The sequence below is a fragment of the Pongo abelii genome, chromosome 9 (assembly GCF_028885655.2).
Source record: "Pongo abelii isolate AG06213 chromosome 9, NHGRI_mPonAbe1-v2.0_pri, whole genome shotgun sequence".
NCBI lineage: Eukaryota > Metazoa > Chordata > Mammalia > Primates > Hominidae > Pongo > Pongo abelii.
In genome coordinates, this window is record NC_071994.2 from 111,444,959 (window position 1) to 111,467,822 (window position 22,864).

At 37.2% G+C, this 22,864-nt stretch overlaps 2 protein-coding genes across 14 annotated transcripts in view; one reads left to right on the forward strand and one right to left on the reverse strand.

The window, feature by feature from the left end:
* Nucleotides 1-22,864, forward strand: part of ATM (ATM serine/threonine kinase) — a 139,153-nt gene that overhangs the window by 109,609 nt on the left and 6,680 nt on the right. The window contains exons 54-61 of the mRNA XM_024255054.3: nucleotides 356-438; nucleotides 1,442-1,582; nucleotides 2,322-2,438; nucleotides 9,707-9,856; nucleotides 12,255-12,420; nucleotides 13,800-13,886; nucleotides 20,157-20,271; nucleotides 21,330-21,393. Of these exons, the coding sequence (XP_024110822.2) occupies nucleotides 356-438; nucleotides 1,442-1,582; nucleotides 2,322-2,438; nucleotides 9,707-9,856; nucleotides 12,255-12,420; nucleotides 13,800-13,886; nucleotides 20,157-20,271; nucleotides 21,330-21,393 (923 nt within the window). The remainder of the gene's footprint in view (nucleotides 1-355; nucleotides 439-1,441; nucleotides 1,583-2,321; nucleotides 2,439-9,706; nucleotides 9,857-12,254; nucleotides 12,421-13,799; nucleotides 13,887-20,156; nucleotides 20,272-21,329; nucleotides 21,394-22,864) is intronic.
* Nucleotides 1-22,864, reverse strand: part of C9H11orf65 (chromosome 9 C11orf65 homolog) — a 162,788-nt gene that overhangs the window by 25,651 nt on the left and 114,273 nt on the right. For 4 of the 13 annotated variants that reach the window (XM_054525009.1, XM_054525002.1, XM_054525014.1 and 1 more), the window contains one exon: nucleotides 6,620-6,857. The exons of 5 other annotated variants lie outside the window; for them this stretch is intronic. In XM_054525009.1, coding sequence (XP_054380984.1) covers nucleotides 6,820-6,857 — 38 coding nt within the window. In that variant the 3' untranslated portion in view covers nucleotides 6,620-6,819. Of the gene's footprint in view, nucleotides 1-1,692; nucleotides 1,767-6,619; nucleotides 6,872-9,640; nucleotides 9,832-22,864 lie in introns of those variants that run through there. 4 more of the 13 variants (XM_054525008.1, XM_054525010.1, XM_054525013.1 and 1 more) reach the window with 4 other exon arrangements.

Below are 22,864 nucleotides of genomic sequence, written 5' to 3' on the forward strand. Positions count from 1 at the left end.
TATTGACATGTCTTTTAGTTGCATTTAATGGTAATGTGACAGGAGTATGTTATCTATGTACTATGCAAACTATTACATAATTATTTTAAGATGTTTAGTCTGGTTCCTCAGGTGGAATCTGGTCTAGTTACCCTTGTCAGGTAACCTGCAAATTTACTTGAAGCTGCATTAACCACTGTTGAGCTTTGACTCTGAGCTGCATAGTGGCCAAAGCCCAGAGTCTTCATTTCTCAATCAGAGCCTGAACCACAGATTAGCAACAAGTTGGGGCCAGTGGTATCTGCTGACTATTCCTGCTTGACCTTCAATGCTGTTCCTCCGTTTGTCACTAAAATCTCTTCATTTTTAAATACAGAAGGCATAAATATTCCAGCAGACCAGCCAATTACTAAACTTAAGAATTTAGAAGATGTTGTTGTCCCTACTATGGAAATTAAGGTAATTTATAATTAACTCTTGATTTTTTTTTAAACTAAATTTTTTTATTAGATTGAACCATTTGAAATAGTATTTTTATGTAGGTCAAAATTGGTTAAATATTGGCAAATTTCATGTGTTTCAACCTATAATTTCTCAGTATTATATTTCCTTTGCCCAAGCCCTAAAATATTCAAAAGCTTCTCCTGCTTTCTTTTCCATTGCCTTCTGTTCTACACCTCCCGTCTTTCTTATGAAGGTCTATAGACTGTTACTTTCATTGGCCAGAAGGAGAGTTTCCGTGTGCTTATGCCAAGATTAATTTTTGACTTGGCAAGGAAGGTTCCAATTGTCATATATTGTTTTTAAAAATTCTATGTGCAGTAAAATGTATTGGCTGTGATATATCACAGTATTAAGTAATATAGTATGTATTATTATAATATTAAGCTGACTTCATATGCATGATACACTTAGCTCTGTTCTAATATTCTTTTATTGCAAGAAATAATGGAAGTAATTTCATGTGGGCAGGGATATATGTAATAATAAGGGTTATAAGTTTAGAAAATGATCATCTTAAATACATTGTCTTTCTTTTCATTTTGCAGTTTAGTGCTTAGTATCTAGTTACTTGATTTGAAATGTAGCTGTATCATGTGGATTAACTGCTATTTTTCTAGCTATATCAGCTAAGTGATTTCGCTGAATATTTCCTTAAAATGCCAGATTTAGCAGTTATAACCCAGAAAACTCCTTCTGCTGTTTTCCAAAATTTACTTTATGTTTTTGTGAGGAGTTATTTCTCAGATGACTTTACATATATTAGTGAATCTTTGATTAAACAGTAGTTAAAGTTACGAGCGTGAGCCACCACACCCGGCCTAAAGTTGTAGTTCTTAACCAATATCACATCGTCATTTGTTTCTCTGTTTAATATTAAAATTGCCATTTATAATGTATTTTTCTTTAAGTGCAAATAGTGTATCTGACCTATTATCAATCATGTTTATACTTTTATTAGGTGGACCACACAGGAGAATATGGAAATCTGGTGACTATACAGTCATTTAAAGCAGAATTTCGCTTAGCAGGAGGTGTAAATTTACCAAAAATAATAGATTGTGTAGGTTCTGACGGCAAGGAGAGGAGACAGCTTGTTAAGGTGAGCCTTCCCTTCTCTGGCTTAGCCCTTAGAGTTTTAGTGATGAAAATTTTTAGTTGATATTTTCTTTCTGCTTTATTTGGGGTTTTGTCTTTATTTTGAATACTTACAAATGAGAAAGATTTGTAGAGTAGAAATGCATTTATTTTCTAGAACCAGGCTTTTCTCCATTTTTTTTGTGTCTCTGAAAGACAATCATTATTATATGGTTGATTCAAGTAAAAGAATACCATTAACATGTACAGACATGTACAGTGAGCTTGCTTCTTGTGAAAAAAATACTTTGGTATCTGTCTCTTATTTCCTTGAATAGTGCAAGTTGACGTCCTTTGTGTCAGTATACCGGGTCTCGTACTGTGCTAAGTGCTGTTTAATGTACCAAAAAGGGAGAGCATTCTTCCCTTACCATTTGCTCACGAGCTCTTTGGGTCCTACTGGAGAGTGGTGGAAAGACACAGTGCTGTTTTACTCAGGTGTTTGCAGTATGCCTTCCTAGCGGGGACTTCCAGTTAATCTAATTACAGAAGTAGCGAGGGGAAACTTCTTTTTCTAAATCAGTGTAAATGTAGCTTATTCTAAATGAAAGAATGGCAGTAGGTCTTTAATTATTTGGGAGACTGTCAAGAGGCGCTCAGATGCTCAGATTGGTTTCTGAGTGCCCTTTGCTATTCTCAGATGACTCTGTGTTTTTATAATAAAATAAACTGTACTTGTTTATTCATGCTTAATTATTCTGAAGGGCCGTGATGACCTGAGACAAGATGCTGTCATGCAACAGGTCTTCCAGATGTGTAATACATTACTGCAGAGAAACACGGAAACTAGGAAGAGGAAATTAACTATCTGTACTTATAAGGTAACTATTTGTACTTCTGTTAGTTCACCAAAAACATATAAAAGATGCCATTTGGCTGGGTGAAGTGGCTCGTGCCCCTATTCGTAATGCTTTGGGAGGCCAAGGTGGGAGGATTGCTTGAGGCCAGGAGTTCGAGACCAGCCTCAGCAACATAGTGAGACCCCATCTTGACAAAAAGTAAAAAAAAAAAAAAAAGCCAGGGATGATGGCATGTGCTTGTAGTCCCTTAGCTACTTGGGAGGCTGAGGTGGGAGGATCACTTGAGTCCAGGAGTTTGAGGCTGCAGTGAGCTGAAACTCTGCAGCGAGCCCCAGTCCAGCCTGAGCAACACAGCAAGATCCTGTTTAAAAAAGAAGAAGAAGAAGAAGATGCCATTATTTGGACCAGGAGTCCAAAGCACAAATGTTTTCTGTGAAGGACCAAATAATAAAGATTTATTTTCTTTGTAAAAAGTATTTATTAATGTTAATTATAGTTAGGTGTTTCTTGTAGTCAACTGAAGTATTTTTTCCTTTTTTTCTACTCAACAATATGTCACAGAAATCTTTCTCATTTTTTAACAGCTGCATTGTGTGTATGTATGTAGTTTTTTATACAAGTCCTTATCAATGGGCATTTGGGTTGTTTTCAGTCTTTTGCTGCTACAAACAATGCTGTATTGTAGTGAATAACCTTGAACATACAAATTTCATACATGTGCAGGCAAATCTGTAGCATGGATTTCCAAAAGTTGGATTGCTGGGTTAGAGGATACATGCATCTGTAATCTGGTACATATTGCCAAATTACTCTCAATGGGAGTGTACCCACTTACATTTCCTCTAGCTATTTGCCTGAGAAGACAATCCTCAGTCACATTCTATGAGCTGATCATCTTTGACTCTTATATTAATTATTCATTTAACCAGTTTAGAAATAACAATAAATCCTTATTTTGAAGGGCCTATTTTCCATTGGTTTGTCTTTTGTTATTTCATTCCTGTACCTCATTTTTAAACTTTCTCCTTCTATAAATGTTGTAACAGGGACTATGGGTGACATCTGCTTTTTTATATATTTCTAGTTTTTCACCATGAACGTGTTTTAGTTTTAAAATAATGGCTAAATTAAAAGCCCTAAATAGGGGAGTGAAGAAGAATAAATTAGATCTACCCTCCAAAATTCTGCTTGAGTTAGGCTATTGTAATAGAAAGCAGAACTTGGTTTTGAGCTTCTTAACTGTTTTCAGAGACAAATATAAAACTTATTGGTTGAGAGAGGGGCATACTGTTCATTAAGGAAAGCACAGTTTTTTCCTTAGCCTTCAAGTTTGTGAGAAATTTGTAACATGGAACCTTCTACAATAATAACTAACATAATAGATGCTTTCCATTAGCAGTTTAAAAAGCTAATTAATCCTCGATGAATGCAAAAAGCAAAAGTTGCTCTATAAAGGCTACTCTGTAGAGGGATTTCTTTGATGTGGTTAAGATCATTGGTACTTAAGCTTTAGCAGACATCATAGTCACTTAGAGAGTTTGTTAAAACACAGATTTCTGAGCCCCATTCTTAGAATTTCTAATTCAGCAAGATTAGGGTAGAACCTGTGAATGTGCGTTTCTAGCAAGGTACCAGTGATGTTGATGCTGCACTGGTCCAGGGACAACACTTTGAGACCCACCAGTCTACTTGTTCTACCATCTATTGACCTGACTTAATTTTAGAACAAAGTTGATGATCTATTAGCTATCTCCTATCTGACAGATAATGTAGAGATTGCTAAGAAGTTTTTAGAGAGTAGATATTCTGTAATGTGAACGAAAGGAAATTGTTTATGCTCTAAATGCCAGACTTTTAGATTACGAAGATAATGGCTGAAGAATTGGGTTACAAAAGTACGGGCTATAGGAGCACCTCCTGAACTCTCAGAAAGTAACTAAGATTTCCAAGCAGATACACAATTGAACCTCCAAAGTTCATTGCTGTAAAGCACAAAGCAAATGCCTGACCTAGAATATCTTGAAAGCAGAAATTACTAAACTTTCATCTGTACGTTAATGACTTTTTCAACAGCTAGTTTTCACACAAAACTATTTTACCATATAAGTTATTCCATTAAGATTTCTAGCCGGGCATGGTGGCCCACGCCTGTAATCCCAGTACTTCAGGAGGCCGAGGTGGGCAGATCACTTGAGGCCAGGAGTTTGAGACCAGCCTGGCCAACATGGCCAAACCCCATCTCTACAAAAAATACAAAAAAATTAGCCAGGCGTGGTGGTGCATGCCTCTAGTCTCAGCTACTTGGGAAGCTGAGGTGAGAGAATCACCTGAACCCGGATGGCAGAGGTTGCAGTGAGCCGAGATCACACCACTGCACTCCAGCCTGGGTGACAGACCGAGACTTCGTCTCAAAAAAGGAAAAATGTCTAGAGGCCAAATGCAGTGGCTCAGGCCTGTAATTCAGCACTTTGACAGGCCAAGGCAGGAGGATCACTTGAGGCCAGGAGTTTGAAACCAACCTGGGCAACATAGCAAGACCTCATCTCTACAAAAAATTAAAAATTTAGCCAGGCATGATGGCATGCACCTATAGTCCCAGCTACTCAAGAAGCTAAAGCGTGAGGATTGCTTGAAATCAGGAGTTTGGGGCTGTGCATGAGCTGTGATCATGCCACTGCAGTCCAGTGTGGGCAACAGAGCAAGACCTTGTCTTAAAAAAAAAAAAAAAAAAAAAAAGTGGGGTGGGGGGGTAACCCAGATAATTATTTAATGTTATACATCTCAATATTAAAGTATAACCTCTAAACACAACAACAGTTTAGGTTTGACTGTTTCTTAGAATTATGACAATAAGCCAGTAATGTTATTTTGAGATTACTCCAAGAATGTGAAAGTTGTGTCATCATTATGTTAAACTAACTGTTCTTGCCCTTAGTTAAGGTTCCCTAGACTACAGCGAAGTAGTCTACCCAGTCCAGTCATCTGTAGAGTCATTCCCAATCCTGAGATTCAGGTCTTCTGTGGTCATTGTGTCAACAAGAGCATACATTGACTACCTGGAACTAGATCTTGGTATACAAACCTTGTGTCATTGTGCAACCTCAAAAGGAGAGACTTGTATATTGAGGCATGCCAGATATCTCGTCAGAGAGAATCAGATGGAAATGAATGAAGACAATTCTTATTGTATATGTTGATAACTCAGACATAGCCCTTAACATTAACCAGAATTGGGTGGCTGGCCCCATTTTTCTCCACCAAAACTATGCATTGTTACAAAGTATACTGAACAAGTCTAAAATCTTAGGTGTCAGAGGATTTGTTTTCTAAAAGGCAAGTCTCTAATAAACAATATTTAAGTGCTGAAAGGAGCTTTGCACTTAACCTGATCATCCTGCCTTGTGCCAATAAATAATTTTTATTCCTTGTCATGCGTATTTCAGAGCATCTATCTATCTCAGTCATGGTTCTGGGGAGAGAAGCCATAATATCTTAAGACATTCACTGAATATAATGAATTAACTTCATTTCTATGTATCTAGGATGATATCAGCTGTGTACTTTCAGAGAACTGAGAAAATAGTCATCAGTCCTTTTTTTGTGGTATTCACACAAAATACCCAGATACCCAGTTGAAATCTTCCAGAAAGTCTTTAGTACCAGAGAAAACACTGTCATTTGCTTTTTGAAATTCAGATTCAGCTCTTTCTCCAACAATCAACATCACGGTTGAGACTCTTAAGCTGAGGTAGAAAAAAGCTAAACCATTCCTTTCTGTATCAGTCTCTCAACAAAAAATAAGGGTTTGATTCCCCCTCCGCACCCCAGAGCTAGATATTGATAGAGAGTAATCAATGTAAGAGAGACTTTAGACAGAGTACACTACACTGCAAGAATGTTAATGTGATCAAGCATCAGGGGTCACAGCTAACTCAAAGACAGCAGGGGAGAGGGCACGCAGAATACTTACTAGGCAGGGAAATCAGAAAGGCCATGAGATCATTCATTTGTTTATTCAATAAATGTGAATTTATATGCCTATGTTGGGTTAGATACTCTACTGAGTGCTAGGTCTATAGAAGTAGTAAAATAAAACATTGCCCTGGTCCTTAAGGTGTTCACATTCTAATAGGGAAAATAAACATAATAAACATAATTATAATGCAAAGTGTATTGTTAGAGATGGCACCACCTTCACTTGGTTGCTCAGACTGAAACCTAGAGGCTTTATTTTCTTTTTACTTTTATTATTGTGGAAAATTTCAAACATACAAAAGGAGACAATAACATCTTGAACCCCCTTGTACTTGTCACTCAGCTTCAGCAGTTACCAACTCATGGACAATTTTGTTCCATTTCTCTTTCCACCAACTTCCTTCCAATATTATTTTAAAGCAAGATGTCATGTCATTTCATCTGTAAACATTTCAGTGTGTAGATCTGTAAGATAATGTCTGTTTTAAAAAACCATTATCACAATACTGTCATCACTCCTAAAACAATTCACAAAAATTCCTAAATGTCACCAAGTAATGGGAGTCATTTTAAACTCTTGTTTCTCTCTTCTCAAGTCTCGTCTATTCCATCAGCAAGCCCTTTGGTCAACTTGCAGGCAGGTCACTTTTTACCACCCCTGCTATTACCACCCTACTTCTACAGTCACATCTCTGTAGATACTAGAGTTTAAACCAACAGTTTACTTCTGCTCTTGGTTTTCAAAAGCTAGTTTTATTCATAACTGTTAGAGTGATCCTTTTAAAAGTGTCTAAGACAGAGTACTCTTATTCAGTATCTGTGGGGGATTGTTTCCAGAGCCCCCTGTGGATACTAAAATCAAGTCCCTTATATACAGTGGTGTATGTAGCATTTGCCTATAACCTATGAACCTCCTCCCATGTACTGTAAATCATCTCTGGGTTACTTAAAATAACTTATATAGTGTAAATGCTATGTAAATAGTTGTACTGTATTGGTTTTTAAAATTTTTATTTTTTATTGTATTGTTTTTATTGAGGTTTTTTTGGTGAATATTTTTGATCCACAGTTGGTTGAATCTGCAGATGCAGAGGGCCAGCTGTATTCCATTTTCCTGTTCAGAACCCCACATGAGTTCACATCCCTGAATGACAGCTCTCTAAGTGATCTGCCTCTGCTCTTCTCCCTCCAGCCTTAGCTACCACTCTCCTCACACTCCTCTCACTTTCTGCTTGTATAGATGAGTCATCTCCACTTGACTCACCTGGTCTTTTGCAGTTGCTTAGACACACCAATTTGTTTCTGCCTCAGGGCTTTTCTGCTTCTGCCTGAAATGCTTTTCCCTCAGACCTTCACACCAGTCACTCCCTTACTTCATTCAGGCTTCTGCTCCAGTGTTACCCTCAGAAAGGCCTCCGACCATGTTGCCATTACCCACTTTCTCTCTTTTTTAAACTTACGTTTTGTTCTCTTATACTTATTATCTAATATCATGAAATGTTTATTAGGATATATATGTTCCTCACCAGAATGAAACTTTATGAGGGCATAGTCTTCATCTGCCTTTTTGCCACTCTGTTCTCAGTGCCCTAGCCCTGTGTGTAACACGTAATAGGCCCCCAACAAATAAATGTTAATAAATTAATCAAATGCTTCCTTAAGACACAAAACAGTTCAACATATGTGAGAAAATTAAAATTTAAAAATGTATAGAACTAAAGACACCATAAAGACGAGTGACCAGCTGAGAAAACGAATATAATAATGTTAATTAGAACAAAAAGGATCATTTTTAATATAAAGAAGGGATTTATATGAAGAATACAATGATATTCAACTTTTCTAGTAATCTTGAAAATACAAATTAAAACCACAGTGAAATACTATTACCCTCAGATTAGCAAAATATAAAAAGCCTGACAATATTAAGTATTGGGAAAGTTATGGAATAACTCTACTGGTGGGTATATAAACCGGTACAGTCACTTTGAATAGTTATTTGGCAATATCTGGTTAACCGAGTTGAAGATATACATCTCCTCTGGCTCAGCTGTTAAATTCCTGCATATATGCCCTAGAGCAAACTTGTCCAACCCACAGCCTGCAGGCCACATGCAGCCTACAGGATGGCTTTGAGTGCAGCCCAACACAAATTTGTAAACTTTCTTAACATTATGAGATTTTTTTTGCAGTTTTTTTTTTCTTTTTTAGCTCATCAGCAATCATTAGTGTTAGTGTATTTTATGTGTGGCCCAAGGCAATTCTTCCAGTGTGGCCCAGGGAATCCAAAAGATTGGACACCCCTGCCTAGAGAAACTGAAATATGTTCACGAGTAGTTTATTTCATTGCAGTAGTATTTCATGGAAATGTGGAAACAATGTAAATGTTAATATGCAGATTGGATAACTGTTGTATTTATGTAGTATATAGCTGTTAAAATGAATGATGTAGAGTTAAATATGCTCACATAGTTAGGATAAAATAGTATTGAATAAAAAACCAAACTACAAAAGTATACATATAGTATAATTTTTTTACTTAATATTTACAACTATTTGTGTACATATAGCTTTGAAATAAAAATATACCAAAAAATACAAGAACATGATAAACCAGCTAACAGTCATCTTGATGGTGGGAGGGACTTGGGGTCAGTGAAGCACACAAGGGGGAGCTTCATCTCTTCCCCAGCAAATGTGAGAAAATCCTAGATTTGATGAAGCTGTTTAATGGATAAAAGGGTATCTGTTAATATCATTTTCTATACTTTATGTTTATAATATAATTTTAAAACTTTCCTAGTAAAGTTGCTTATTTTATATTTAGGAGTACATTTTCTCTCTGTGAAGATAATAAGACTGTAAAGCGGGAGTACATGTAATTTCAATAATGAAGTTACACTAAAATTGAGACCACATTCATGGGTAATAATTTCCAAGTGAAACTCCCCAAATTTAATTGATATTAAAATTGTAAGGAAAGCAGTTAATTCCTCTCCTAACTGGACAAACTAAGTATGGATTAATGACAGATGACGGTGAGTGTAATTAACAGTAGTGACCTCTCAGAGAATCGTGAGATTGAGTGATGCGCAGGCTCTCAAACATCTAGGCAGCAGGCTGGAAAATTATATTCTTTGAGCTTAAGTTTATTTCTGATTGGTTTCCTCCAAGGAGCTTTGTCTTCTATGGACAGAGAAATATTAATACAACTTGAAAAAAAAATGCTTTGCACTGACTCTGATAGCTGAATGATCACCAAATGCTCTTTAATGGCCTTTTAAAATTAAAAGGTATTTAATCTGTAACTCCAGGTCGTTCCCCTCTCTCAGCGAAGTGGTGTTCTTGAATGGTGCACAGGAACTGTCCCCATTGGTGAATTTCTTGTTAACAATGAAGATGGTGCTCATAAAAGATACAGGCCAAATGATTTCAGTGCCTTTCAGTGCCAAAAGAAAATGATGGTGAGTGACACCCAAAATTAAAGGTTATTGTAAGATTATTTAATGGCTTATTAAAGCTGACAGCTATCAGATATTGTAGAATATAAAAAAACTTTAATTTCATCAGGTAATTGTCAAAGATACTAAGTAAAAGAAAAACTCATCGGAATGAAAGTGTGTGAGTGAAAAAGGAAGGATTTTAAACTACATAATATGTCAACCCTTGCCAGATAAGAAATGTAAAGGTTATTCAATGTGTGCTGATTTGTTTTCAATTTGGGATAAACTAATTCTTAGCAAACAAAACACTAAAATGCCAGGCACGATGGCATGCACCTGTAATCCCAGCTACTTGAGAGGCTGAGTCTGGGGGATCGCTTGAGCCCAGGATTTTGAGGCCAGCCTGGGCAACAGAGCAAGACCCCATCTCTAAAAAACAAACACACTAAAACAACAACAACAACAACAAGATTATGAAGTAATTTTTTATGAAACTGATATAGAAAACCTTCTGAGACATTTACAGTGTCACACTGGCCATCTAGTCTGATATTCATTCACTGAATCAGCAACATTTATTGTATGCTTTCTATCTACCAGGTACTGTGCTGAACTTAAGACTTCACAAATATTATGACTAATCATCATGATCCTTATCCCCATTTTAAAATGAGAAGTTCAGAGAACTTGCCCAAGGCCAGTGAGCTAATAAACAGAGCAAGGATTTGAGCCTTGTCTAAATCCAAAATCCATTTACTGTTCATTTTATTGTGCTTTCTGTGACATGTTTTTTAAAATGTGTGATAAGTGCTATAGGTGTTGTGATGGAAGTCTGTACAGGGCACACAGGGTACAGTGTAGGTATGGAGGAGGAAGTGCTTAGTTCTACCTGGGGTGGGGAGAATAGAGAGAAGTATATCCAAGAAATGCTTCACAGAGGAAAAGGTATGTGAGCCGAGTTTTGTAAATGAGTTGTTTTTCCAGGCAGAAGGAGCATATAAGCAAAGGAGGGGAGGCATGAGCAGGAAAAGACAACATAAGCATAGGCTTAGTGTTTGAGGAAGAAAAGATGAGATTGGAGCAGTAATTGTTGGTCAAAAGATGGAGTGTTGCTTTATGAAATGCAAAGGAGTTTGCACTTTATGCTATAGGCCTCATAAGACCCTAAAGGATAGTAATATCAGACTTGCATTTTAGAAAGAAATTCCGACAGCATTGTGGGTTCTATTTTTGAGAATGCAAACTGGAGGCATGAGATGGTCTGAACTGAGATGAATAGCAGTAGGAAGGGAGAATCGTGGGTAGAGATGAGAAATATGAAGGAGGCAGAATTCATAGATTGCTGATTAAATATGAAGGAGGCAGAATTCATTTGATTGCTGATTAAAAATAAGGTTAGGGGGCGGGTGTGGTAGCGCATGCCTGTAATCCCAGCACTTAAGGATACCAAGGTGGGAGGATTGCTTGAGCCCAGGAGTTTAAGACCAGCCTGGGAAACATAGTGAGACCACATCTCTACAAAAAATAAAAAGTCAGCCAGGTAATGGTGGCACATGCCTGTAATCCCAGCTACTCAAGAGGCTGAGGTGGGAGGATTGCTTGAGCCCAGGGGCCAAAGTTGCAGTGAGCTGTGATCACACCCCTGCACTCCAGTCCAGGTGACAGAGACCCTGTCTCCAAAAAAAACAATGTTGGAGAAAAAGAGTAGCCAGTGCCTCCCAGTTTTCTGGTTGGGGCAGCTGGGTAGATGGTGAAGCTCTTTACTGCATTGAAGAATAGAAGAGGTGACTAAAGTTTGCCAGAGATTAAGAAGTATTTGAATTTGGAAGTGATCCAAGTGAAGATGCTGAATGGGCAGCTTGAGAAGCACATTAAGCTAAAGCTTAATAAAGATATCTGGGCCAAACATACAGATTTAGAAATCATCAGCACATAGATGGGAGGGAGTTGAAGTCGGTAAGCTTTGCTTCAGGTAGTATTTTATAGCAAGAAGATGTTGGAGGCTAGAGATCTGAGTCATATCAGCTGCCAACCATGAAGGATTCTTCTGTTCTTTCTCTTTTCCTGTTTTCTATTGCAGCCCAATGCTGTGATGCCACCTGAGGTTATCTGGAACTACTTAGGCATTTCTGTGTTTATTTCTGCTTAAGATTACAGGATTATTCAAATTAGAATTTAATCAAAACAAGTAACAGTCACTGTAGGTGTGCTTCCTCCCCCAACAATTAATATGGAAATCCTAAAGGGATTATCATTTGTAATTAATTGCTTCCCTGTCCAGACTGTTAGCTTCTTGTAGGTAATGTGTCCTATTCATCTTTATTGCCCCTATATCTGTCATATTTTTATATAAAAATGTGTATATTCGTTTAATTGAACACAATATTGAAAAATAATTATATATATGCTCTATTTAAAGGAGGTGCAAAAAAAGTCTTTTGAAGAGAAATATGAAGTCTTCATGGATGTTTGCCAAAATTTTCAACCAGTTTTCCGTTACTTCTGCATGGAAAAATTCTTGGATCCAGCTATTTGGTTTGAGAAGCGATTGGCTTATACGCGCAGTGTAGCCACTTCTTCTATTGGTAATCTTCTTGTACATATAGTAGATTCAGCACTTTGTTGTTTGGCACGTTTTATTTTTGTTTGATTCAGCACTTTTTCTACATTCTGAGTTGCAGGGGGATGATAGTGATGATGTGGTTAGTAACCAAACCATCCTCATTATTAAATCATATGTTTCTTGTTCATCCTGATTCTTAGCGTCTACCTTTTTATAACTTATTCAGAAGAGAATTCTCCTACTTCAATAAATAATAAAAAGACAGGGTTTTCTTCTTTGTTTTATAGTGAATATGGCATATTTTCTCTCCTCTCAATATATTATTTTCTGAGACTTTTTTTGGAAAATAATGAAACCTGTGATAACTTATTTCCTTTAATTATTTTTGTTCTTTTGCATATAACCTCTAAAATACCTCTAAAATCATCACCTAGTGATTAATACTGTTTAATAGAATTTTGTTTTCAGAATAGAAACCATGAGATATATTTAAATATTTTGTGTACAATATATATTTTGACTTTTTTTCCCTAAGAAATTAGAATAGGTAGATAGTATGGTTAACAAAATCCTAGAGTATGAGAACTAATGGAAACATTAGAGATCATCTAATCTATTTGTTTGTTTGTTTTTTTTAACTAAAGACGACTCCCTCCATCACTTACATAGTATACCCCAGGAAGGCAGGGCATGTATGTTTTGAAAGAGTTCCCAGGTAATTGTGAAACTCTCTTCTACATAGAGAATCACTAATCTGATACAACTAGTTTATAAACAAGAAAGTAGGCCTAGTTAATGACAGAGCGAGCCAGACACCCAGTCATTCTGATTCCCTACCCAGTGTTTTTTTTTGTAATGCCATGTGATTTCTCCCATTAGTGCATGTCATCATCTGTCTTAAATACAGAAATGCAGTTTTTTGGGGAGATACAAACCTGGTGAAATGAATTAATGATTAATTTGTGTTAAATATAATTCATCAAGGAGAAGAAAGTTTCACTGAAGAGTGAAGAGTTTATCCATAGACTTCTCATTTTATAAGTATGTTCAGTAAAAATTTGAGTACACATAATGCACAGCTTTGGCCCAGGTAAATAATGGGTCTCAACTTTAGCCACAATAATTTTTTAAATACTAATATTTTAAAATGTGTGCCTATTAGTAATGCGAAAATGTTTTTAGCAAATCATCTAGGATTCGTAAAATGCAATATGCATTAAAATAGCTGGCAGGATTTGAGTTAAACTCAATATGGCCAGTTATGCACATCATTTAAGTAGGCTAAAAATCCTAAACTACTTAAAGATTATACCAAGTCAGTGGTCTTAACTGAAATTATGGCTATATATTAGAAAGAGATGGAATCAGTGATTTCAGATTGTTCGTTTCTTTTTTTTCCAGTTGGTTACATACTTGGACTTGGTGATAGACATGTACAGAATATCTTGATAAATGAGCAGTCAGCAGAACTTGTACATATAGATTTAGGTAAGTAATAAAATCTATGTATCTATTCTTTTTAGTAAATATTTGGTCATCATGGAATGTTGTTTGCCTACCAAGATATTACAAATATAAGAGAGACAGATAAATCGAAACAGTAAATATTGGGTTTTTTTGTTTTCAGCATAAACAGTTGTCTTAGAAGAAACAGTTAACTCTGCCTGGGGTACTGAGTGAAACTTAATAGATGAGGTGACTTTTGAGCCTGGTCTTCAAGAAAGAAAGAAAGCATAATTCAGACAGAAGATAGAGCAGATTCAAAAGAAGGAATCAGGGCTATTCCACCAAAACAAGGAGTAATTTTAAGATGTAGCATGTTGTGGGAATGGTGAGACATTAAATGTGTCTGGGTGAAGTAAGCTTGTAGTTGAGTTGCTTGAGATTGGTACTCGACTGTAAAAAGCCAGGCTAAGGAGTTTCAACTTCATTGCATTAAACTATAGGAAATAAATGAAGGACATGATAATATTTTATTTTCAGAAATATAATTTCAGGAGCACTTTGGGGAGTGGTATTGGCAGCAGGAAGAAAAATTAAGGGATATTGTAATAGTTTAGACGAGAAATGATGAAGATTTATACTAAAGTTGTAGAAACCAGAATATTGGATTTGAGGGACATTTTTGTAGTAAACTGTACCAGTGATATTAGGTGAGGAAATAGTGGGGAAGTGGGGCCCCCAGATAACTGAAGCTTCTAGCTAAGGAATATATCAAGTTTTGTAAATAATAAGAAAGTGATGAATTTAGTTTTGCTCATTATTTTGAAGTATTAATGGGATTTCTAGGGGAATAGACAGTTAAATATATAAGAAAGAAAGAATATATAGCTTCTATGTATATATATATAGACAGTTTAATATATAAGAAAGAAAGAATATATATAGCTAAGGAATATATCAAGTTTTGTAAATAATAAGAAAGTGATGAATTTAGTTTTGCTCATTATTTTGAAGTATTAATGGGATTTCTAGGTGGAATAGACAGTTTAATATGTAAGAAAGAAGTGTGAATGTAATGATGGAAAGAAAGAAGTGTGAATGTAATGTAAAGAAGTGTGAATGTAATGACAAAATTCTATTAAACAGTACTAATCACTAGGTGATAATATTTAGAGGTATTTTAGAGGTTATATGCAAAAGAACAAAAATAATTAAAGGAAATAAGTTATCACAGGTTTCATTATTTTCCAAAGAAAGTCTCAGAAAATAATATATTGAGAGGAGAGAAAATATGTCATATTCACTATAAAACAAAGAAGAAAACCCTGTCTTTTTATTATTTATTGAAGTAGGAGAATTCTCTTCTGAATAAGTTATAAAAAGGTAGATGCTAAGAATCAGGATGAATAAGAAACATATGATTTAATAATGAAGCTGGTTTGGTTACTAACCACATCATCACTATCATCCCCCTGCAACTCAGAATGTAGAAAAAGAAGTGTGAATGTAATGACGGAGATCCAGAATCTTCAGCAAATAGATTTCAGTTGAAGTCACTGGGCTGGAGGAGGTTCTGATCTTACACATCATCCTTGATAAAGAGACCTAAAGATGAAATCATAAGGGAAGTGAGCCTTGGAAAGGCTGAGCCAGAAAAAAACTGAGAAGTACTCAAGTCTTGAAAACTAGGAAGTCAGGATCTTGGAAGGCAAGAGGGGAAAATCTTTTATGAAAGAAGTAGTGCTCAATAGTATCTGATACAGAAAGGTCAGAGAGGATGAATGCTGAAAATAGACCTATGAATTTAACAAGTAATCAATCTTAGAGGCCTTGGAAGTCCCCTTTGGATAGAATGGAGGAAACCATACTGTAAAAAGGCAAGGACTGAATGGAAGTTAAGGATGTGTAGATTAAGAATGTGGAATCTGCCAGGCGCGGTGGCTCACACCTGTAATCCCAACACTTTGGGAGGCCAAGGCAGGTGGATCACGAGGTCAGGAGATCGAGACCATCCTGGCAAACATGGTGAAGCCACACCTCTACTAAAATACAAAAAATTAGCTGGGTGAGGTGGTGGGCGCCTGTAGTCCCAGCTACTTGGGAGGCTGAGGCAGGAGAATCACTTGAACCCGGGAAGCACAGGTTGCAGTGAGCTAAGATCGTGCCACTGCACTTCAGCCTGGGCGACAGAGCAAGACTCCGTCTCAAAAAAAAAAAAGAATGTGGAATCTTCCTACAAGAAGTTCAGAAGGGAAGGGAAGGATGGCAGAGAAATTTGCTGCAGGAATGAGAGACACATTTGGTCCTTGCTTTTTTAAGATAGGAGAGGTTTAAACCTGTTTGATATTGAAGATACAGGAGAAAAACAAAAGATAATTGAAATAGCAAGGGAAATCATAAAGTACGTGAGTCTGATAGCATTGGCTTTAGATTGGAGGCATGTTAGCTTTTCTGCTGAGAGAGAAGGAAAAGTGATGCCAATAGGCAAGTCTTAAGCTGGAGAGGAAGGAGTATGAAGGAATTATATTTGCTATTCTGTTTTTGCTGAGAAATAGAAAGCATGCTCATTTGCTAAGAATTGGAGGGATGGTAACTGGCCTTAAAAGAACAATAAAATTCTAAAATTTACCATGGAAATGAGACCAAGACCTGACTAGAAAGAGATAAATAAATAAGACATGCCAAGCAGTTTAAGGGGCACTTTCAATCCTAAGTTTGTAGTGGAGCCAATAGGGTTGTTGTATGATTTTCCAGCAGTCCTCAACATCCTTGGAGCTTAAGTTGTAGTTTAAAATGGGAGATGTGGCGGAGGGACAAGGGGACAAGGAGATTTGAAGCACTGATGAGAGTAATCAAGCTTATTGTCTCTACCCCTGGGCTGAGTTAAGGAAAGAAGAGGGCTAATAAACTAGAAATCTCAGTCAAATTTGAAGAATGTTTAGTAAGAATAAGGGGTAGAAGGAGAAGAGGTTTTGATTAGAATGTACAATTTACAATGTCTAAGAAGCAGTTTTAGCAGACTCATTTCTGGAGTACAACCCATATGAGTGGTTCGCTAAGATAGAATGAAATTGAATTCCATTAGAACAGAGACGGTCACGGATATTATATGGTTTTCCCCAGAATGAATTCTAGAGTTGGGACAGAGGGGAAGATTGTGAGCTAGGTCCATGCCAACATTCAGTGAATGTGAGAGAAAACCTTACAGGTTTACATAGTAAACATGAAGATGGGAGGGATTTGTTAGAGCTAGAAGGTGGCGATCTCAACAGAGGAGCCAGACTTTATCTGAGAATGAAAGGGCAGTGGTCTGGAAGACACAAATTAGAGGTAGGCGTATGCCAACCTGTGTCCATTCAGGTTGTGCTAAAAGCATCTATAAATGAGAAGGGTAAATTGGTACAACCCCTTTGCAATATTGTTTGGCATTATCCACTAAAGCTGACTTTATGTATATCCTGTGACCCATCAATTCCACTCCAACAGAAATGCATACATATGTATAAAAATGTTTATAGTAGCATTATTCATAATAGCCCCTAACTGGAAACAATCCAGATATCCATCATAGGTAGAATGGATGAACAAATTGTCATATATTTATATTCTCTTTGTATATAATGAGATTGAATGAACAATAACACACAATGAAGACTCTCACAAATATAATGCTAAGTGAAAGATTCCAACATAAAAGAGTACATATGTATAATTCCATTTACATAAAATTCAAAAGCTGATAAAATTAATGTATAGTGTTAGAAATCAGCATAGTGGTGACCCTTTGAAAGAGGTGATTAGTGACTGGTAGGAGGGACTGAAAGGGGGCCTCTGGAATGCTGGTAGAATTCTGTTAACGTAGATTTGTTCACTTTGTAAAAATCTCAGTGAGTCACACTTGGGTGATTTGTATACTATTCTGTGTATATCTGTTGGTTACCTGTTGCTGCATAACAAACCACCCCAAAATTTAGTAGCTTAAAATCACAATTTATTTGTTATTATCTCTCATAGTCTGTTGACTGGGCTCAGCTGGGCAGTTTTCAATTAGGATCTCTCATGCAGCTTCAGTTAGCACTGGGGCTGGAGTTATCTTAAGACTCAGCTGGGCCAGAGTTCATGATGGCTTCTTAACTTACATGTCTGATGCTTCAGCACTCCTATGTGGCCTCTCTGTCCACAATAGTGTCCTGGACCTACTCAGCATATCGGGGCTCCAAGGGGAAGGAAGTGGAAGTTAAGAGCTAGGCCTGCAACTTGCACAGTATCACTTCCATCACATTCTGTCATCACATAGTCATGTCATAGGGTCCATCCAGGTTCTTCCCTGTTTCTGGGACTCCAGTAACCCTATGTTAGGCCTTCGCAATTTATCATCTATACTGTTACCTGCTAGTCTATATTTTCCAACCTTTTTTTCCTTTTTTCTGACTCACTCCTTGGTATCAGTGGACATATCCGGGGAACCTGGACTTTCAGCCCTACTCAGCTATAGCAAGCCCTTTCCCTGTTGAGTGTCAGTGGAGGCCAATTGGGGAATCTAGTCTTCTGCCCTTACCTAGCAGTAACAAGGTGGTGACTCCCAAAGGCATCAAAGGCAGAAGTTTAAGGAAGATCCTGAGTCTCATAATAACTAAAAGGTGTAGGTGTCAATTGAAAATCATTAGGCATACCTGGAACCAGGAAAATCTCAACTTTAATGAAAAATGGCCACCTGTAGGTGCCAACACTGAGATGATGATGTTGGAATTATCTAAGATTTTAAAGCAGCCATCATAAAAACACTGAAGGAGCAATTATAAACATGCTTGAAACAAATGAAAATATAGTAAGTCTCAGCACAGAAATAATTAGTCTCAGTATAGAAGCAGATATAAAGGAGAACCAGATGGAAATTTTAGAACAGAAAAATATAGTAAATAAAATAAAAAAATTTCAACTGCAGAATGAGGAGACAGAAGAAATGATCAGTGAACAGAAGACAGAGCCATAGAAATTACCCAAGCTGAGCAACAGAGGAAGAAAATTCAGAGGAAACCTTCAGCATCTAGGGCTAAATAGAGTTCCTAGACTTGATACCAAAAGAACAATCTTTAAGAACTCTCAAAACTTAACAACAAAATCTACTTATAAAATGGCCATGTACTACAAATGTGTATAGCAGCTTTATTCATAATAGCCAAGAACCGGAAAAATCCAGATGTCCTACAGTGGGCAAATGCTTAAACAAACTGTGTTACATCCATGCCCTGAAATACTACTACGCAATGAAAAGAAACAGAACTATTGATATACATAACAATTTGGATGAATCTCCAGAGAATTAGGCTGAGTGTGAAAAGCTATTCCCAAAAGGTTACGTACTGTATGATTATTTCACTTCCATTTATATAACATACTTGAAATGACAAAATTACAAAAATGGAGAACAGATTAGTGGCTGCTAGAAAAATAGGGAGTTAGGGGGCTGGGTGAGATAGGCTATGGGAGGGAAATAGGTGTGGCCGTAAAGGGCAGTATGAAGGATCCTTATGATAAGAATATTATATATCTTGACTGTATCGATGTCAGTAGTATTATAGTTTTGCAGGACATTACAGTTGGGGTGAAATGGGGAAAAGGCATATGGGATGATCTTTTCTGTATGATTTCTTACAACTCGAAGTGAACATATAATTATCTCATAAAGTCTCATTAATTTTTTTTTTTTTCTGAGATGGAGTTTCACTCTTGTCGCCCAGGCTGGAGTGCAATGGCACCATCTCAGCTCCATGTATCCTTCACCTCCCAGGTTCAAGTGATTCTCCTGTCTCAGCCTCCCGAGTAACTGGGATTATAGGCGCCTGCCACCACACCCAGCTAATTTTTGTATTTTTAGTAGAGACAAGGTTTCACCATGTTGGCCAGGCTGGTCTCTTAACTCCTGACCTCAGGTGTCAGGCCTCCTCGGCCTCTCAAGGTGCTGGGATTACAGGCGTGAGCCACCACACCCAGCCTAAAAATTTTTTAAATATAAATATGTCATCTCCATTTTAAATTATACCAGTAGTTACTTCATTTTTAAAAATCACCCTTTAACCTAGATTTTTCTAGTTAGGTTAAGAAGTAGTTATGTTATTTGGATTTGAGGTGGATCTCATAGACAGTGAAGATGATGAGGAAGGCAGCCAGAGCAGAAGTAAACTACTATACATACTAGTATTCATAGAATATAGGTAACATATGGTTTGTTGCCTTTGTAAAGTTCACATTCTAACTGGAAAGAAAGTAAATTAGCTGTCAAACCTCCTAACTTCACTGTATTCTTTACTTTAGGTGTTGCTTTTGAACAGGGCAAAATCCTTCCTACTCCTGAGACAGTTCCTTTTAGACTCACCAGAGATATTGTGGATGGCATGGGCATTACTGGTGTTGAAGGTGTCTTCAGAAGGTAAGTGATATGAAGTAAAGGAGGGAAATAATTTTTGATGTCAAAATTACATGGGCTGGACATGGTTCCTTGCACCTGTAATCCCAGCTACTCAGGAGGCTGAAGAGGGAGGATTGTTTGAGCCCAGGAGTTTGAGTCCAGCCTAGGCAATACAGCAAGACCCTGTCTCTAAAAAAAAAATACACACACACACACACACACACACACACACACACACGGGTTAGAGATTTGTATAGATTATAGAATTTAATGCTAGAATCGTATTCCAGTGCCTTATCAATACTAAGGAAAAGACCCTGGGTAAAAGCAATAATAGTTCCTCTTCCTTCCACCCACTGGGACCTAAGCCCATGTAACAAACATACTGTTATTCCATACCTCCTCTGGAAGCATCCCACCTTTACTTTTAACACCTCTGTCCTGGCTGACTCCTTCTTAATGATCCAAACTACTATTGGGTGCTCATCACTGGGCATATAGAAGAGACTACATTTTTATTTATAGGAGCTTGTGTTCTAGTATAACATTGTGCACTAAAAAAGCTTTGCAGTTCCTTGTAGTTTTCCCAGCATAGGTCTGTGTATTCAACTTGGATTGGGGCAGATTGCAATCAGTGTAAACTAATAATTGCCACAATAATCAAAGACTGAGAGCTGAGCACAGTGGTGCATGCCTGTAATCCCAGCTACTTGGGAGGCTGAGGCAGGAGGATGACTTGGCCCCAGGAGTTTGAGACCAGCCTGGGCAATGCAGCAAGACCCCATTGCCAAAAAAAGAAAAGAAAAGAAAAGAAAATCAAAGACTGAAATAAATCTTTTGTAATAGTGTTGTGTTATTCTTGTAAATGCCAAGCTTGTGAAATGGTCAAATACATATTTGTATTCATTTCAAATATCTAATGAAAGCCCACTCTGCCAAGTATTATGCTATTTTGAGATACAGATTTGTAGATTATTAAGCATAGGCTCAGCATACTACACATGAGAGTATACAGATAAAGATATGTTGAAAACATTGGTGTGTAACAAAATCCATATTTCTAATGTGTTTGACTCTAGATGCTGTGAGAAAACCATGGAAGTGATGAGAAACTCTCAGGAAACTTTGTTAACCATTGTAGAGGTAAAGTATTTTATAAGGAAGACTTTATTTATTTATTTTTTACCAGGTAGACTGTGTATCTCGTCAGGAAGTCACTGATGTGAAGAGCACTGCTTCATTTTAACATAGGGGGATGGGGCTGGGCAGCAGAAAGGAGGAGATTGCGCACTTAGCCTTTTCACACATCCAAAAATACTGGTTTAGAAATGCCTTCAGCCCCCTCGAGTTTCTTGGAATGTTAGAGCATTGTAAGTAGTCTCTAGTTTTCAATTCATAAATCAACTCTTTGACATTTAGATATTCCATATGGTATTATTATTTTCAGAATGGTTTCCATTGGGGTTTAAGAAAAATGAGAAATTTATATCTCCTTTTTCCCTGCCCAGGTTCAGAACTAATTAGTCAGACAAATGGAGATCAAATTGTCAGCATCATTACTAGAGGAACATGGCTTAGGAATGAGGGCCAGACTAGTTTACTCCTGGTGCTACCTCAGTACCTCTCTGCTGTCTTAACCTTGGGACAGCTCACCTGAATAGGGTTTGGGCCTGCAGAGCAAACACATGTAATCAGGATCACTGCCTTGTCTTGATCCAGGGCAGAAAAAAGGAAGTCGAACAAATTTCAGTGTCTGTGCTGTTAGTACCTATGCCAGTCATTCACCAATCTGGTAAGGGTATGGGAGACAAGAAATCAGGATTGTGGCCTCCCCAGGGAAACATGGCAGGTAGAGTGCAGTATGGGCTTGCCTCTTTTCCGCTCCTCAGCTTTTCTTCCTTTAACCTGATTATGTTGGACTGGCTGCATGTTAGTATTACTTATACTGCATTTAAAAAACATTGATGCTGATCAAATTCAAACCAGGTTTCTAGGGATGGGGCAGGAATATGTGTATTTTTAAAAATCTCTCCTACTGTTCAACTAGGATATGAGAACTGTCTTAATTCATTGGCATTAACCATTAAGCCTGTGGTCAATAAGGATGGGGCTTTATCCCTTGGAAGATGAGTAACAGTCCATCAGGGTGGTGCTGTGTGCACCTTTATGAACCGAGGCATCTTTATAGATCTCCTTTGGACTGCAGATGGTAATACAGATTTTGCTACAAAGAGTTTGCTGAAATAGGTCCCAGTAATATGTTGGTAAAATTAAATCCAAGGCTGTGCTATTCCCAAGGTTAAAAATACATTCTTTTTTCTTTTACCCATTTCAAATTCTGTTCATACATGTTGTCATTTGTTACAGTTTGCCATTGGTTCTGCAGTAAGAATAAATGATAAGAAAATAAGCATGATGTGTAACATTTAAAAAAAATAATACACGGTAACATGGATGCCTCAATAATGTCGAAATTAAACTCTAAAGTTATATTATCTTGCACTTTTTCATGTAAGAAAAAGGGCCGGGCGCGGTGGCTCACGCCTGTAATCCCAGCACTTTGAGAGACCGAGACAGGTGGATCACCTGAGGTCAGGAGTTCAAGACCAGTTTG